This window comes from Anser brachyrhynchus, assembly GCF_964034855.1.
Source record: "Anser brachyrhynchus genome assembly, chromosome: 10".
Taxonomy (NCBI): domain Eukaryota; kingdom Metazoa; phylum Chordata; class Aves; order Anseriformes; family Anatidae; genus Anser; species Anser brachyrhynchus.
This window is the reverse complement of record NC_137705.1, coordinates 21,150,144-21,167,758: the sequence shown is the minus strand read 5'-3', so window position 1 is coordinate 21,167,758 and position 17,615 is coordinate 21,150,144. Positions and strand designations below refer to the sequence as shown.

At 41.9% G+C, this 17,615-nt stretch overlaps 1 protein-coding gene across 6 annotated transcripts in view; it reads left to right on the top strand.

Moving 5' to 3' along the window:
* The window catches only part of PHF2 (PHD finger protein 2), a 104,923-nt gene that overhangs the window by 31,315 nt on the left and 55,993 nt on the right, over positions 1-17,615 (top strand). Inside the window, exon 1 of one of the 6 annotated variants that reach the window (XM_080606500.1) lies at positions 17,033-17,139. The exons of 4 other annotated variants lie outside the window; for them this stretch is intronic. In XM_080606500.1, the coding sequence (XP_080462626.1) occupies positions 17,048-17,139 (92 nt within the window). In that variant the 5' untranslated portion in view covers positions 17,033-17,047. Of the gene's footprint in view, positions 1-17,032; positions 17,140-17,180; positions 17,408-17,615 lie in introns of those variants that run through there. One more of the 6 variants, XM_080606501.1, reaches the window with a different exon arrangement.

Here is a 17,615-nt window from a genome sequence, read left to right as displayed (position 1 = left end):
AAAGAGGCAAAGACATCATTTAATCTCTGGGCGGCCTTTCAGAAAACTTAAAAATATCTGATTCAAAGAGATTTGCTCTCTTCAGAGCTTAATTATTTGTAAACTCACATTTATCAATGTAAAAATGCATGTAAATGCAGGTGTGGTCTACTCAGTTTGAAATCCAAGCCAATGTTGTTATCTATGCACAGGGAAATTACATAAACTCGTTTTTAGCACTGGGAGAAAGCCCTGTTTCTTCTTGTATTATTGATTCAAGCAGCATGGAGTATTTCTCTTAAACTATCCATAGAAACTGGAAATTATTCCCCAAAAGAAAAGAGCGAGAAAGATCAGCCTGAGGCAGAGCTTTTTGCTACCGAAAACGTGGGTGTCAAAATCATAGATAAGTATGACAGTTTTTCGTAAAGCGAGATTTGTCAGAAAATTTTTAACTGTGCCCAGGGAGCAAATACATATGCACGCGTGCTTGCAGTCCTGTGCACAGATCCTTCTCTTTCCTTCTTCCTGCTTTTGCATACACGCAGCTCACAATCCAAAATAAGGAAGATGCATTTGTATTTGGTAAACATGCTTTCTGTATACAGCCAGAGTTAAATCAGGGCCCTCCGTGTGGCCTGTCTGCACCAGACAGCTGTTTGGCAAAGGGCGCCTGGCATTGCCAAGGCAAGGAGCAGCCTTGCTGTCGGTTGCAGTTGCTGGCCTGTTTTGAACCAGCCACACAAAGCTAGAAGGGTTTGTGTGTGTGCAGAGGGGACTGGTGATAGGGAATGAAAGAAGTGAAAAGGAAAAAGTGAGAGAGACAGTTTTTAATGGACCTAAATTGCCACAGCTGACTTCAGCACAGCCAGGCCACTTTACATTAGCCAAAGGTGTGATCCACAGTATCTCAAATGAAGAAAGTGTTTGGAGAAGAGGAGAAGCACAAGTTTTTCAGTGAAAGATCATGGATTTGTTTATCAGGCAGTTCTCCTAATCTTTCTGTTAAGGCAGTTCTCTTAGGCTGCAAAACTGCTCTCAGCTAACATCAGAGGGCTGGCAGCATGGAGGTTCATGAGGGAGGGCAACGAGCAATTGAAGCCCAGGTCTCTTGCTTGCTGCTAGAAAGACAGGAATGTAAAATTATTGTTTATAATCCCAACATCTTTGGTTTGCCAAAGTTTTTATAAACAGCTGTGCATTATGGTTCAGGGATTTGGCTCAAGAGTCTGTTAATGTATATTTTTCAAATTGTATTTTCAGCTATCTGGAGCTTCCCCTTAAATCCACGATGGTCTCTCAGTCACTAGGCAGAGCTGCTTAGCTGGAGATTTTCCTGCTGTTTACCAAAGCTAGCAAGTTACCTTGAGGTGCCTCCCAGAGTAATAGCAGACACCTTCCAGGCACTGTTGTTGCCCATATCTCAGTAAGGAGAGGTCCCTGCATCTCCTCAGCTGAAGGCAGAAGGCAGCTGACCCGAAGACCAGTGAAACAGGTATCTCCAACAGTGGAGTGCGATATACCTGCTGCTACCATCCACCTGAACCATGCTGTAGTCAAGTTGCCCAATTGAGAAGCAATACTGTCACAGTTAAAGGGAGCTGTGTTGCTCTGAGAACTTTTGCTTTTAAACTGCAAGTTAGAAAATGAAAATTGCTAAGGAATCTACCAAACTGCAGATGTGAGTTTATGACAGGCCAGTGTTACAGATTTTAGTAAGTCATGGATATTGCGTGGCTATTTTTACTGTGGTGGCAGGACACTGTTGCACTAACATTTGCAGTAACATTCCTTTTGTAAGAAGAAACGAAAGGAAAGGGTCATGGAAAGACTGCAGTCAATTTGTAAGGTTTTGACATAATGGTTTATTTCCTGATACTTATATTCTTGTATTTTAACGTTAATTCCTAGAATCACAGAGAGCAAGAAATAAGGGATAGGTTTTACAAGGTGGTATTTAAACTGTTTTACATTGCAGTGCTGCATTACAGGGGAAAGGAATTAGTTCAGTTGGCTCAGCTGAACACAACTCTCACGTCTCTGTGCTTTTAGGCCAGTTTTTTTGTGTCCATTCTGCCTCAGGTAGCTCGGGGCAACATTGGGCTCTTCCAGGAAGCTCCAGCAAAGAAGATTGGCCTGCTCCAGTCCCTGCAACACTTTCAGGCCAGTACAGCACCTGGCTGTGCCTCAGTTCCTTCTTCTTTTCCTGGCCCAAAGCTGAGCAGACAGCAGCAGTGTGCCCCTTCTCTCTCCTGAGGCAGCTTTTGGGCCACGCAGCTGCCTGTGAGGTGGCATCCCTATTAGAGATGCTTTTCATCTTTGAATCCTTGGGATGGCAAGGAAAGCCTGAGGGCAAAATCGAGCTCAGTGTCTCATACTGGGTGCTGTTGGTGGGACTGTTGCTTTCCAGTTTTCACTCAGACCAAGCTTCCACTGAAGTCACTGAGGTGCTCTGTGGGGCTTTGGTGTGCGTCAGGGCTACATGTCTGGATGCCCATTCTCCTCCTCCACTGTGAGCGCGCGACAAATTATATTGTACTGTGAGATTGAGACCTTGATCTGTGAAGCCTCAGTGAAGTATTGCTGATTTGGGCATTTTGGCTTTGGAAAATATATTTGCAGTTGGTGTGTACCATTTCTAGGTAGGCCACTTAGCAGTGTGATGCTGACAGAAATTCTGATTGTAAAGTAACTAAACTGCTGTGGTATGTAATATTTCATTTTTACAACAATTCTGATTTGTTTTGGCTGAAGAACAAAAAACACTCGTTAACAATAGACACTTTTCTAAAGCAGTTTTGACCTGTACTCACTCAGAAAGTGTCATATTAATGTAAACAAATGAAGGCTAAATTGCAGTGCTGCTTTGAGGAGAACAGTTTGTGCTGATTTTGGTGCATAGTCGTAATACAAGAATATTTTGACACTATCTTTCATATGGGCTGCATCTCAAAGCTTTTTATGGGGCAATGGTAAATAGCACGGATGACATGTTAAGTGGGGATCGGGAGATGTATTTGTAGCTGAATGAATGGTGATTCTCAGAGAGTTGGTTTAGGATGCAGAGAGAGACAAAGGCTGGTCTGAACTCTTTGAGGAGTCACCTCTTGTAGCAGCAGTTTCAAAGTACAAAACATTGATTTCTGTTGTTCTTTATTTTAGTCATATAGTTAGCATTTGGTTTTATGAGAAATATTTAAATATTGTGGTACCTGTTCTTGGACAAGGACCGTCTTTCTGTTCTGTTCATAGAGTGCCTAGTGTAACAGATCCCTGTCCCCTTGTGCTGGCTGTGCAGGAGGGCTGTTTGTACAAGGAGAAGTGCTGGGGTACTAATATCACCTCATTTTTTCGATCATATAATAAAGCAAAAATGCATTTTTTCCATAGACAGTTCCAAGGTGCCCACTGGACACAGGGCCACAGAATTGCTCTTGCTATGGCACTGTAATTTCCAGTAACCTACAGGTAGTGCTGAGTGTTGCTGTGGCAGGACACAAGAGTGCCCGGTGGTACACAGAGCTGTGCCCTATCAGACTGAAAAGCTGAGAAGCAGCTTTTGTTGCGTTCGCTCAACAGCATAGCTGCAGGGAATGGTAGTTTACAAGTACCACTCCAGGCTAGGACTTACTTGGGACATGCTGTGATATCGGTTTCTCAAGCTGTTCTTGATGCTGCTGTGAGAGGGAGCAGGTCAGGCTCTTGAACTGAATTCTCAAGGCACAGTGCCTTGAGGTTGCTCTCTGCAGTTCTGTGAGATCCACTTCCACTACTTGCTAGAGCCTTGTCTTGCTGCAGCACTTGAATTTCCTTTTCTGTCCCTTTCTGCACTGTGCAGGGTTTAGCCTATGGTTCCCAACTTGCAGGTGAAAATGAATACATTGCTATTACTGTTTTGTTTACTGTTGCACTTAGGATCTGTTACAGAAAGTACTTCACTCGATTACTTGCAGCTGGTAAATAACAGCTTGTTTGGATCAGTCAGTCCAGCACCTAGTTTCATGTAAAAGTTCTGAAGTTGTGTGCAGTTACACAGGAGATTTGTAGCTATCTCAACAGTTGCCTGCGGAGTCTGGTAGCAAGCGGGAAGTCTGAAGGAGAAAAGGGCAAAGGCTAATTTTGTGTGCGAGTCTGCTTTTTGACTTATAATCACTAAAATGACAGAGTTTAAATCCAGAGTGAGCCCCAGGCCCAGTACACAGCTTGCTACTTGTTACTCATGCAAAGCTCTCAATGACTTCAGTGGGAATTCTACTGAGGTAGTAACTCCAGTACTTGCGTCGTTTGTTTTTTAAAACTCAGCCATCAAGAAACTTGGTGTGAGAAGTTATTCTGTTGACAGAGGCTTCTATTATCCAGATCCCGCAGACCAGAGCTTGTTGTTTCATTGGTGCTGGGTGTAGTTTGGTGTCCAACTGAAGAGGGAAGGAATAGCTCAGTATTAGATCCTGATGGGTCAAACCAGATGGTGGGGAAGCCAAAGTGACTTGTAGAGGGCAGGGAACCACTGACAAACAAGCATTTGACTCAAAATAGAGAAGGCAAAATTTTTTCTGTGGTAGATGAAATTTTTATGTGAGGATCACCGGTTTAAAGGCATTGTGCCTGCAAGGTGAATGTGAGGCTATTCCGTGCAGTAAACTGATAACCACCAGCAAAGTGACATGCTTCTTTAAAGAAAGGAAAGCTGCTCTTTTCTTTTGGACAAAGCAAAATGGGTAAACTGATCTTTGAACTGGATATGATTGCATGAAATGACCCGTCCTTGAAATAGGTCTCTCTTTTCTCTGTACAGAACAGAAGCACTTCAGATTCCAAGGCAAAAAAACTACTTCAAGCATTTTTACTCCCTCAGAAGTATTTTCTCACATGACTTCCCATGCTACTTTCTGCTCCATCATTCCTGGGAGCCGAGTTGGTTTTGCTTGAACTCAGCTTGCACAGCAGTGTGTAGTTTAAAGTCTTGCACTGCAAAGGTCCGTGGCTTCTGGTGATTGTAGGTCACAAATGAGGAGCGTGTACTGAAAAGTGGGAATAGCTTTGAGACCCTACAATATGTGTACTATTTATTGTTCAGTCTTGCATCTAGCATTAACCGTGGTTGAGGTCTGTTGTGCTAAATGTTTGAGCAACTGGTAGAAGAAGGTCTGTCCTTAACAGTCCCTATCATTGATAAAATAGAACCAGAATAAGATATTAATGCCATTTTATGAAAATGACTTGCTGCATATTAATGCATAAAGTGGATCCAGATCTCCAGAGTACCTGGCTGTTTTGTTGCAGATGCAGCTGTCTTTCTCTTCTGTAGTGTTCTTTTCTTCTTCTCGTGTTTCCTAGAAGAGTATCTGAATCACAGCTGTCAGCAAGAACCACTTGGTCAATGTGTAGGAGACAAAGACACAGATGCTTTGGTTTTATATATGTAGAGATGACAAAACTGAGATTCAAATGTGCATAAACAAGTAGGATGGGCCTATTTAGAAAGAAATTTGTGTTGACACAGGAGACACAACTGGTTCTTCCAGAAGTAACCAGAAATATTTAGGTGCTTTCAGAGATTCCAGACTAGGAGAACGTTTCTATTATCTGGGGTGCTTGTGGGCAAGCATTAGGCTCTTTTACCTGAACAAACTGAAATATGTTGCAGGTACACATTCAGAATCAAGTTTCTTACTGCTTTAATCATAGGTCTCATACTGCTTAGTAGCTTTTTCTCTAGGATCTTGACCAGGACTAGAAAGACAAATTTAAGTGGAGAAGGCCTGTCCTTGTGTTAAGGTTTTAGAAGCTGATTTGGTGATTGTGAATGCAAGTTTGATTAATAAAAATTGTATTTCACTACCATTTATGTCTGTAGCAAAAAAGAGAAGCTCACTGGGTTCACTGAGAGGGAAAATACATTTGCAGAGATTTCAGCCTTTTTTCTCTATTACAGGTAGGAGTATGTGTCAGCTTTTCATACTGTATTCTCTATATTATATATATTCCTCTGTATTGCCTAACATAAATTTTAAAGATGTGAAAGGTTGCATCTGAGAAAATTTATGGAGAACAGTCTGTTAGGCATTCCTTTTGTTGCTGATCAGCAGGCCTGTTATTTTCAGCTTTAGGTAATACTGACCTATTATTTTATTGAAAAATTGTTGCTGATGTAATGGAGTTTGGATCAGGCCACTTTTGCTTATTTAAAAACTAGTTCAGATTTTCCTCGTTGCTTCCTGTTACATTGCTATTACTATGATTATTGCGTCTGTCTCTTGACTGCCTGCTAGTCGCACAGAGAAATTCTATGTGGTCATCTTTGATGTCAGCCATGGGACTGCGTGCTGTCAAGCTGGACAGGAGAATTTTGCAGAAGGGACTGTGCATTGCACCTGGGTGTTGAGGGAGTGTGCGTGGAAAGGGAGGCAGAAGGTGTGCAGCCTCTCATCAGCCCTTTGAGAAATCCAGCCTCGAGTTTCAGTCATTGAAAGTATTGTGCTGAGGAAGGATTACAGACTGAAGGATTTATGCTGGTACACTTGAAGTGCTGCCTGCTGAGCAGTGAGCCTGGCTGAAAGCTTTCTGGCAACACACTTGCACAAATACTACTTTAGATGATATCAAAACACCATTTCTCTGACTGTTCTGAGGAGACGGGGATAGAAGATGATGTGACTGGAGTAGTCCAACTGTGAGGACTTCAGCAAGATCCTTAGACAAAGAGATTGTTCTTATATATGCAGTCATAGCCATACAATACATGAGCTCCACGGAGACCCTGGCACTAAAAAACTGAATATCCAACAAGCCAGTGTGATGCCTCCTGATCTCTTCCACTCCTGAAAACTAGCTTTATTTTTTAATTTTTCTTCAGAGTGCCAAAAACAGTCTGTTCAAGTATGTATTTTGAATATGATATTGCCGTCATATTTTGTAACAGAGAGCATAGGTACTGTCATGCTGAGTCAGCCCAGTGCCTCGGTTGGTATCTGTTTTGTGGTCATTAGCCAACACCTGGTGCATCAGTTGAAGATGGAATAGAAAACAGTATGTGAAGAACAGAAGGTAACTGGAGAACGGAGTGGAGAGAGAAAGAAAGCAACAGAAGAAAAAACACGTGTGCATATAAATTCTTTTTTCACACCTGCAGGCTATCATCTTACACCTTAAAGCACAGAGCTTTGTTGCCCTCATCAAAATCTTTTGTTGTGCAGCTCAGATACAACGCAGTGCTTTTGAACACTTGTATAATGGTGCAGTCTGCCAACCAGCATGTTCGTCTTTGTAACCTTCCCCGGCTACCAGGTCATAATGAGCACTTCTGGGCTCCCTGCAATTTCCTTATGTCAAAGTAGCCTGTAAAAAATTGAAGTTCTATTACTGTGTATGGCCGGATTCTTTAGTGGACCAATGCCACTTCTTTCAGTTGAGTTACACAAGGAAAAAATTGCAAAATAAGGAGATGATTTTGAGAGGCGGGTTATTTTTATATTATTTGTTTAATGTACTTCTCACCCTTTTGTTTTTAATACACTCTAGCTTTGCAGTTTTCTCCTGAGGTTTTTGTTTAGTTCGTGCTTTTCACCATTGCCTCTTTCTCTGTTGTTTCCCTGTTGGCTTATTTCCCATATGCTTTTGGAAAATCCAGTAGGGCGAAGGGGCAGGACAAGAATCAGAACAGCTGTAATCACAGAGAGCTGAGCAGTTTCTCCGCCAAAAAGGCTGCATTTGGCAGAGCCCTGCTTCCAGCAATGAATCCTTGGCACACTAACAGGTGCCTCCACAAATGTCCTGTGCTGAGTGCAAATACCGCATGTGGCATATGGCTGAGGGTTTGACCCGGGCTGGAATGGCTAGGAGACAAGATGAGAGGGCAACAGTTAAGCAAAGAAACTCGAGAACAAACTTAATAACTACTGTATGAATTAGGGAAAGAAACTGGAATAGTAAGATCAGGATTCTAATCCCAGCTGTTTGGAGGCGTCCCTTGATTTCCATTAGCATGGTCCTCCTATGTGACAGCCTGGTGTGGCTGAGAACAGGGTCAGGCTCTGATTATCAAGATGTCACAGGGAGATGATAAATTTTGGATATAAATGGTAATATGTTGCTGTTCAAAAAAATGCACAAGCCATTCTCCCCATGTTGTCTCTGGTAAAGGTGACCTTTTCAAGGTATTGCCTTTGATGTCATTCGGATGACAGACATCACAGTCAGCTGGAATTGTATGACTAAACATCGGGGTCAGATCTCTGAGCCTTTAATTATTTTAAATTATATGACAGTGAGATGACAGAATTTTGATTTGATATAAAATAACAAGGGGGGGAAGTGTCTCATCTGGCACTTTTCACCCCCACCCCTATTTAGAAACCTTTTCGGCCTAAATTTATTTCTGGTTGGTATCTTCTTGTGAGAGTGTTGTCTTTCAGCAGTAGGAATTGGAAGAACTGGATTTGCTGCTTAACCGTGCCACGGATTTTCTGCATCACCTGCAGCAAATCACTTTATTACCCTTGCCTTGATTCCCTGTCTGGCAGAAGGAGCTAATGTCAGCTCCGTACCTCACCGAGATGATAATGGATGGGTGACAGTAGGGCATCTCAGTGGGAGCAGTTATTCCCTGATCACAGTAAGGCATAGCCTCCTTCCTTGGTGCATTGTTGAATTGTCCACACAGGACAACAGAAAAAATGCTCTAGGAATGGATTTGGCCCTTGGCTTGAAGTTATAACATCCCTGGTGTCCTTTCTTCTACCTTGGCTGATAACTTCTTAAGTGTGTGACTGTGTCCTCAATGAGCCTCTGCTCCTAGTGAAATGAAATAAACCGTAGCTGCTGTAACCTGAGCAACTTATCAAAGTTGTGACATTACATGTTGCTTCCTAGAATCACAACTGTCTTAGTTATCTGCAGCTCACTATTTTGTTTGTTTTCCTTGCTTTTTTTTTTTTTTGTAATGGCTATTGGTGGCAAAAATACACAGTATACTCCATGTTCTCACTTAAGTATTGATACAATAGGTAGTGAAAGACGTCATACCACAGAGCATATGAAAAAATGTTGACTGGAAAAAGCCACTCTGTGGTGTATTGCCTTGGTCTGCTCTTTGCCTTAGTGGGATGAGATTGTTGAAAAATGCTCATTTTAAACTAAACAGTAAGCCTCCCTCAAATTATATCTTAATAAAAAAGAGAACATCTTGGATAGTCTTTGATTTAGATGCACTGCATTTTAAATATGTTCTAATTATAGTGCTCATCGCTTAACATTAATTTAATGAACATCCTCATTTATAAGGACAAGGTTGGCAAATAGGAATTAATGCCATTAAAACCCACAAGCCTCCCAAAGGAAAAAAATCAAAAGATCTATGAAGAAAACATAACCTTATTATTTATAACAAGGCAAAACACAAAATCACCGTCCATTAGTTTTTTGTAATTGGCTCAGGAGCCCTTAGCACATGCAGTTTCGGAGGCGGCGATGCAGTGCTGCCAGCAGCCCGTGACACAAGCCGGTGCTCCCAGCCCAGCAGTTTGCTGGCAGGTGTCTGCACACAGGAGCCGCCGTCACGGTGGGCACTGACTGGTGGCCTCACTGCAGCAACAAGTGCAACATGGAGGCTGAGCACCCAAGGTGCTTCTGGTAGGTCGAGATGTGCTCTTCTTGTGGACAAAAGCTTTTAACCTTGAGGTCTGTCAATCTGGCTTCTTGTCAGAGCACTACCACTATCAAATCAAATTACCATGTGTTTCTTTCGCCCATACAAGATATCTGATTTGTGGCTTCTCTGAATTATGTTCCCCTACTCCCAAAGATATCTTGGGATCCCTTGAGAGCCTGTTGGAGCCTGAGTGGGATTTTGTTGGCAATGCAGTGCAGGCCAGGGGCTGTTCTTGCTGCTCCATGCTGGAGGCTGCTGTAGAGCTGTAATTGCTTAAGCACAACTTGTTTTGAGGAACTCAGGTTGAAGTTCCAGACTTGCAGGTGGGCCCTTGGCATCGTTTTGGTTTCAGTTGTACAGATCAACACCAGGACTCTTCTAATCAGCTCCAGAAATGATCACAATGGTTCATCAAGGCTCAAAGATAATGACTGAAGGAAAGCATCATTGTTTTCTTGATGGATCTGGAAAAGTGGTTATAGTGCATATTTTTGCTTTTTTTCATTTAATTGCATGCTGATATCTGCACTGTTTTATCTGAAGAAACAGAAGTGGTCAGATTTTCTCCCAAGGCATTAACTTCAACATACATGGAAGCTGGATGCTCCACTTACTCGTGAAGAACCTTTTTCATCCTGAACTGTTTTGGTGAAGTTACAGGGATTCAAGTGATGGTTACATGTGAGCCAAAGATACGTAAGGGTAGGTTTTGTTAACAGAAGGGTAGCGTAGACCTATATGAACCCCTGCTCCTCTCACACACTGTTGCCAGAGGCTTAGGGTGTCATGTGTATCACAGCCAGCTCATCGTACAGGCCTTAATGGGGTGTGGTTGGACACCACAGTGGCTGTGCTTTACATCTAGTCCATCTTGACTAAATTACTGTAAGATTATTTTTCTTCATAAGTATGATGATGATCTGCAATATTTAGCCCCTTCTTCAGTATTTAGTGAGGAGAATTTTGATCTAGTGATTTTGATTTTAGTGAGAATTTTTTTTTTTATTAGCCAAATCCCACTGTACAATTATTTAAGGGGTGGGGGACCACAGTTGAGCTCTAAACAAAGACATAAGCCTTGCTTCTGGGAGAGTTATGCCTTGCAGAAATGCTTCTCAGTAGAAAAATGCTGCAATTTTAGGCCCAGATGGTGCAAAATTTTCCTACAAAAATGCGTTTCAACTTCTGTTTGAAATCAGTGATTAGTACCTGCTGAAGGACTGCTTGACTTTGGGGTGGAGTTTATCAATAACTGATACATCTGATGCTTTATTCTTAGGTCTCATCTGTCTTCCACTTTTACTGTGGCAGTAGTGTCAATCCTTCCCCTAGATTGCAGCTGGCTACCTGTCTTGCTGCTTCTATGTCGGAAACTGTATACTCAGCCAACCACGTGGTCAGTTCAAATTCCTTAACTTTATACAGTTACAGTATCTGTATAAATTTAAGGTGTGGGTCTAAATTTCCATCTCTTTCTGAAATGCAGAAACATAGGTCTTAATTCACCAAAAGTCCAAGCTGGAGGCAACTTCTCCAAGCATTGCCATCACCTCCTAGGTTTGTCAGGCAATGCACAGCTGTAGAGGCAGTTACAACAGGAGAACAGAATTGCAGAGCTTTTCCCTCCTGCATGGCTTATGGGTGGTTTTCAACAGTTCTGCATCTACAGCACCAGCTTCTTCTCCCAGGTACCTCCTGTGAGCATGAGCATTTTGTGGCATTTTTTCATACAGAATTTGTTTTCAGTTAGAAAGAAGCTTGATAAGATACATGATCATCAAGTTTTTTTGTTTTTTTTTTTAATGTTTATGGCTAAACCGATTTTAAACTAGGTCCAACTGACAGAACTGGGATAGCACAGCACAGCTGCTTCTTTGTTCTGAGTTTGCTGTCAGTGAGGAGGTGGGAGCCTGCCCTACTATTATGCTGTGGTGTTACGGTGGATGTGGTTGCATATGCCGCAGACAGTTACTCAAGGACAACTCAAGCGTTATTTTTTTTCCCTACTGTGACATCACTGACGACATTTTGTTGGCTTTCAGGGTTTCCCTGCTCTTGTCCTCTCTGTCTGCGGCCAATTCAGCCACCTCTTCCGCCTTTTCCTCTTGCCTCCCCTCGTCTTGGCACTCACAGTTCTCTGCCCTTTGCTGTCTTGGCCCTATGATGCTCGTGACCCCAGTGTGCGTAGCAGAGGGGCACCTCAGAGCATGGGGCCAGGAGCCCTTTCTCACACACAGAATCTGCCCCTGTTGCATTACTTCCCTCCCTGGCATTTTTAAACATGATGGAGTATTTTTGGTTTGTTTGCTTTTCTGTGTCTCGGGTTACAGACCAGCTCCTATAAAGATGGTGAAAAACTCTCCATTTCCAATGACAGACATCCTTAGGGATTAGGTTATATTTTAAATCCTCTGGTTTTGTGTTTTTTTTTATTTTTTTTTCCCCTCTCCTTCACTACAGACAAAATGGCAAAAGTCTTCATGTCTGTTTGGGTTTATCTTTGCCTCTGATGAAAGGACATACCTTCTCTGCTCATCCTGGCTGAAGTACAAGCTCATCAGAGATGATGAGTGATTATGTTACTAATATTTACCATCTTACTAAAAAAAAAGAGAGGTTAATCAATTAATTGTGTATCTTTTGCCTCTAAGTCTTGTCAGCAGTTCAACTCAGTAAACATTGGAGTCAATATGAGTTGGAACTATCCCTAGATGAGTCAAAGTAAACAGTTTTAATGTCTGTCATCTAAATATATAAACTTAGACTTTTACATTGTTTTCAGATATTGTAGCTTCTAAGCATCTCCCAAATAAAGTCAATAGTAATTCTCTGGTGGACTTCATAGAGTTTATTTAGAGTCAAAACCGTATTTATAGGAAAAATGTTATTTGTGTCTTTCTTGTGTAGGTTTATGTCTATATAGATGTAGATGTGGCTGTGTCTTAGTTGGTGGAGAGATACAGAAGTGATTTAGGTGTGTCTTTTTGTGTGTGTGTGTGTTCTGAAGGGACAGGTTCCCTTCCCTTAGATTTCACAAATCTTGCTGTTGACTTCAGACAGTCCAAGTTTATAACATTTTATTCTGGAAACTTAAAGTGCCTTATAGTGAATTCAAAAACGAAAAAAATAAAATGATGCAACTCAATCAGGAGCTAAACTCAATGGGAGAGTTGTTTCAAATATTAATATGGCAGAAAGGACTGTAAGACAGAGCTTCAGGAAAACCTGAAAAACTTCCTGAAACCCAGGAAAAAGATATATGATGGAGAATAAAACATCCAGTGATGAGAAGACTTGGGCTAGATCTGTGTATATTTGAAAAACAGCCTACTGATTGCTAGCATGCTTTTCAATTGTCTCGGTACAGGTGTTCTTCCCTTTTTTATTTCATTATTCATATTTAGGTTTCTCTCTATTAATAAGACATAAGGAGATCTAAATTGAACTCCTACATGCATAGAAGAGGATGGATTCTAAGAGCAGAAGTTGACTCAGATGATTAGTTTTGTGTGTGCAAATTTATGTTTTGCCAGGCATTTTAACTCCTTTTTGGTGACTGAAAATGTATTGTTTCTATGGTACCAAGACACTGGTGTCAGCCTCCAGAAAATAGAGCACAATAGGAAATGTACATCTCAGAGTCTTAATATGAATAACTAGTTACGTTACTAGATGAGAAAACAGGTACAGAAAGGATATTTCACAGTTTGTTTATGTTAGTATTTCGTTTTCTACATGGGCTTCCTGTTTTCATTTTTAAAATTTACATGTTTTGCTTAAAGCAAGGGTGAGAGAGAGATTATATCTCTGCTCGTCTCATGACCTAGTTATTGTTGCTTCAAAAAAAAAAAAAAAGGCAGGATTGTGTCTCTGCTTCTTAGCTTCTTGTGGAGCACAAAACTAAAAGACTGGTCAGGTATTCAGTGGCAGGGAACAACAGCAAAGGCTAGGACTCTGTTCCTCGCTACCTACTCCTAATTTCAAAGCCCGTTGCACAGAAAAATTTATCTGAATCAAAACTGAGGTAGGCCTTAAGAGTCAGCATGGGCTGTGTAGTAAAATGATTTATTGGTGAATTTCTTGGCTCTTTTTCAGATAATGTTTCGCAAATTAAAGCATTAATTAGTGACCAGTAGGACGTTGAAATGAGCAGATACCTGTGACAAGACTTATAGCTTTACATTCAATAAATGGCTTTTCCTGCTGCTCGTGATAAAGATTTCTGTTTCTGTGGAAGGACATCCACAGTGTATATATTGCTGCCTTAAATTCAGTGAACATCTGTCCTATTTTTTTTTTCCTGAAGAAAAGCTGGGGTTTTTGGGTTCTATGAGGAGAGGAGCAGGTTTAGCCTTTGGAAATGTAGGAACTTACCCATGTCTCAAAGAGTACAAGCTTTTCTGATCGTAGCCCCTCAGGACTGACTTCAGTCCATGTATGTAGTCTACTCTGACGTGCAAGCTCTCCAGACATTTTAAGTTGCTCAGTTTGAGTACTGGTGTGAGTAGCAGGGGCCTGGAGCTCTGTGTAGGCATGTGGGGCCTAGGGTGGCTGGCAGCGCTTGTGCGGCCTGCAGTGCTGTAGGAACTTCACTGGGCCTACCTGCAGTGGAGTCATAGCCTCCGTTACTGTCAAGGCTGCAAAAGCTGAACTGACCCCTTTTCAGTGAATACCTAGTGATTCTTTGAGTTCCCTAATTTCCAGAATAACTTCAAAGTCTAGCAGTTTTTGAAAAGTTACATTGAAAACCTTCAATATTCAAAGTTATTCAGTTAAAAGTATCCTGGTTAGTTTTACCCAACTGTGACAGATGAGAAAAGAATGTGAACTGATTTATTAATAATTACTTTTAATAATGGTATGAATAAATGAGAAGAAGTTATTGGGTTATCATAATTTTTCAACAGCTGTACTAATTTAGCTTCAGAGAAGGCTGTGGAAAAGTCACCCAGAACACCCTGGCATGTCCCAGTGCCCCCTTGAAAAATAAGAGGCAAATTGATTAAAGGACCCTTCTCTCAGGTCATGATTTGTCAGCTGAGGACTTCAAGATCAAAAGAACTTTAAAGTCACTGAAACACCTGAAGAGCAGAAAGGAGGTGACTTTCAAGTTACCTAGGGAGAAAGCTTGGAGACTCACGGCCTGTTAGGAGAAACAGGCATGCAGTCAGTTTTGAGAGAAGCTTATTTTAAACAATACTTTATTTAAAGTACTTTAAATAAGTACTTGCTTTCAGGAGATTATTTGGCCACTGCTTACAGTTTGTCATTGCTTCTGGAGGGAACAGAATTGCGGGTCTGAGCTTGCACGATGCTAGCTGAGTTAATTATGGCTTGTAAGGCACTGCTGCCAAAGCACCAGGCCTGAGCATGGCACCAAGTGCTGCTGCTTAAAGATACTTGTGCTAGCTTGGGTACTAGAAGTGGGGTGGTTGCAGACTGCAGAAGTGCCAGGTGCAGTTTTACTGAAGAGATAAGCAGGCTGTGGTTTCCCCCTTTGCTTCTGGCCAGGACGTGCACTCTTGCCTCATGGTGCAGTAACAGCCATCTGGCTGTTCAACCACAGCCTGAGCATTGGGGCAGGCGCTGGACCTGAGTGCAGGTTCCCCTGTGCAACTAGTCCTATGGGGGAGGTTACATTCCTGTGCAGAGCATTTGCTAGTGGAGCTATGTTGTTCTAGCACTTGAACAAGCTGCATTGTGTCCTGTAAATGTACCCCAAGAGAGTAATTGGATTCCTGCCCCTGGAGAGTTTCCTGCCATTGAAACTCTTGTCTTGAAATTCATTGTTCACAGAGGAAGTCAGGAAGGCCTCAGGTAACTTCACCTGGTAACTGCATCACAAAGACACTGCAGGTCATGAAGTCTGTGTATGTGGATGTATATGAATCATGATTGCACGAAGATAAATCTTAGGTGTAGGCTAATGTCTTAGATTTGGGTTGTGCAAAGCCTCTAGTCTACAAGTTGAACATGCCTTTTCTGGGGACAGCCTCTGACATAAGTGCAAAATCTGCTTTTTCCGTGAGTCTTACTGGCACTAAACACATCGTGTAAAGATTTGTGGTTCCTAAGCACAATGGGAGTTTAAATACAGAACCAGAAAGATCAAATTCATATGCAAGTTGATGTTTGTAAAATACTCTCTCAGCTCTTTCTGGAGGCCTTCATGATAACCGGGTGAGAACAGTGATGTTGGCTGGCTCCTGCAATAAGAAGGAATTTGGCATGCAAAGGAGAAATAGCAAGGCGAGAAGGAAGGTGGGGACTGCATGTTGACCTGTGTTCAAATCCCAAACAGCTGCTGCAATAAAGAAGCAATCTTAGCTGCACCAGAAAGAACACTTAGAAATAAAACCAATACAGCAAAGATCTGAACTTCAAGTCTGGTTGGTTTGTTAAGGGAGAATAGTGTGTCAAACACAAATGTGACAGACTGTTGATAATTACTAAAAATTCATCTGGACAGGTAAATTTTATTCTCTAACTGTCATAGAGTCATGTTGCTACCACTGAATACCCAGAGAGAGTAGCTTAGGGCATATTTACACTGGTAGGTTCAAAAAGTAGGCGCTGCTTAACTATGTTTGTGCCTTAACAAATGTGCCAGTATTGTTGGAATCACTGATGGTTCTTTTAATATAAAACAGATTTTTTGCATTGCCCCTGCTTTCTTAGAAGATTGGCCAAACCTAACTATTTGTTACCTTTTTTAGTTTCTCTAGGTGTCAGGGAAAAAAGGTCTTATAATTCAGCATGTTCCAGGGACCCCCTTGAAATCATTCTGTTTTTAACAGATTTTTTGATCAAAAAAACATAAGTATCTGATGTCAGTAGATGCTTGTTCTGTGAAGGACATCAGGAGAATGTACAGGACTCCACAGACTGGCAAAGGTTGGGAAACCACTTTTAAATAATTTTGTTAGCTAAAAATTGTATTGAGAGATAAAAAGATGTTTTTGTAACAGATCACAGGGACTCCAGTCTTCTTTCTGTCTATTAGATATGTAAAGATCGTTATTCTCTGTGTTACTCTGACTGGGACAACTGTATATTTGTTAAGGAAGGAAAATTAAATTAGTCTTGTGTTTGATACATTATTGAGAACTTTTGTTCCTTGATATGAATTAGATAATGCAGCCTGGTTCTGTGGCATCGGGGCATTCCCCTGTGATGGCTTAATTCTCAGCTGAGCAATTAGTGCAATTTCTCAGTCCTTTGTGCCCCAAGAGCAGCCCAGAAATGCTAGAACAGGGTCTAGAATATGGCTTACAGTTTAAATACAAATGCGCAAGGAACGAAAAGAAAAAAATGAAGCCAAACCTGTGGTGCTTTATGAGGTGCCTGGCTCTTGACCCAGGTGAGTAATTGTTACTTGTGGAGCAGTGCCCACGTCCAGGGAGCAGTGCTGGTGGGGTGATGTTGGAAAACACATCAGCTGAGGACCTCATTATGGTCAGAACAGATCCCTCCTATTTCACTCCATCCTTAACTACGTGTTTTAGAGGAAGGTGAGCTGCTTGTGAAAAGAGAACTGATATTTTAAAAGGCTTTTTAAAAATAGCTAGAGAGACTGGAGTCGTCTCTCTCGGGTGAAATGGAGATGTTTGAAGGATTGTTTTGTGCTGCAGTCAGGCATTTGCTGGGAAGCTTGCATGAGGCAAAACTGTAGAAACTATTTTTAGAACATGAAATGGAGAAAAATGCCCCCAGGTTGGGAACTACCGGGCTTCCTTTCCCGACTGCAGCTCTGTGGCGTGATCTGCTGCCAAGAACCAGGCAAGGGCTTCACTCAGTGAGTCCCGTGCTGGCGGGCAGCCCTGGGCCCTCTGGCACCCTTGTCCTCCTGTGGTGGTCCTCGCTGCGGTGCCCAGGCCTTTGCTCACTAACTGCTTTGGGGTCTGTGGGGTTCATCTGGCTTTCCTCTCTGCTGGTAAATGCAGAGGGTGGCTGTTTAGAGCCTGAGAGGTGCCAGGAGTGAGGCTGA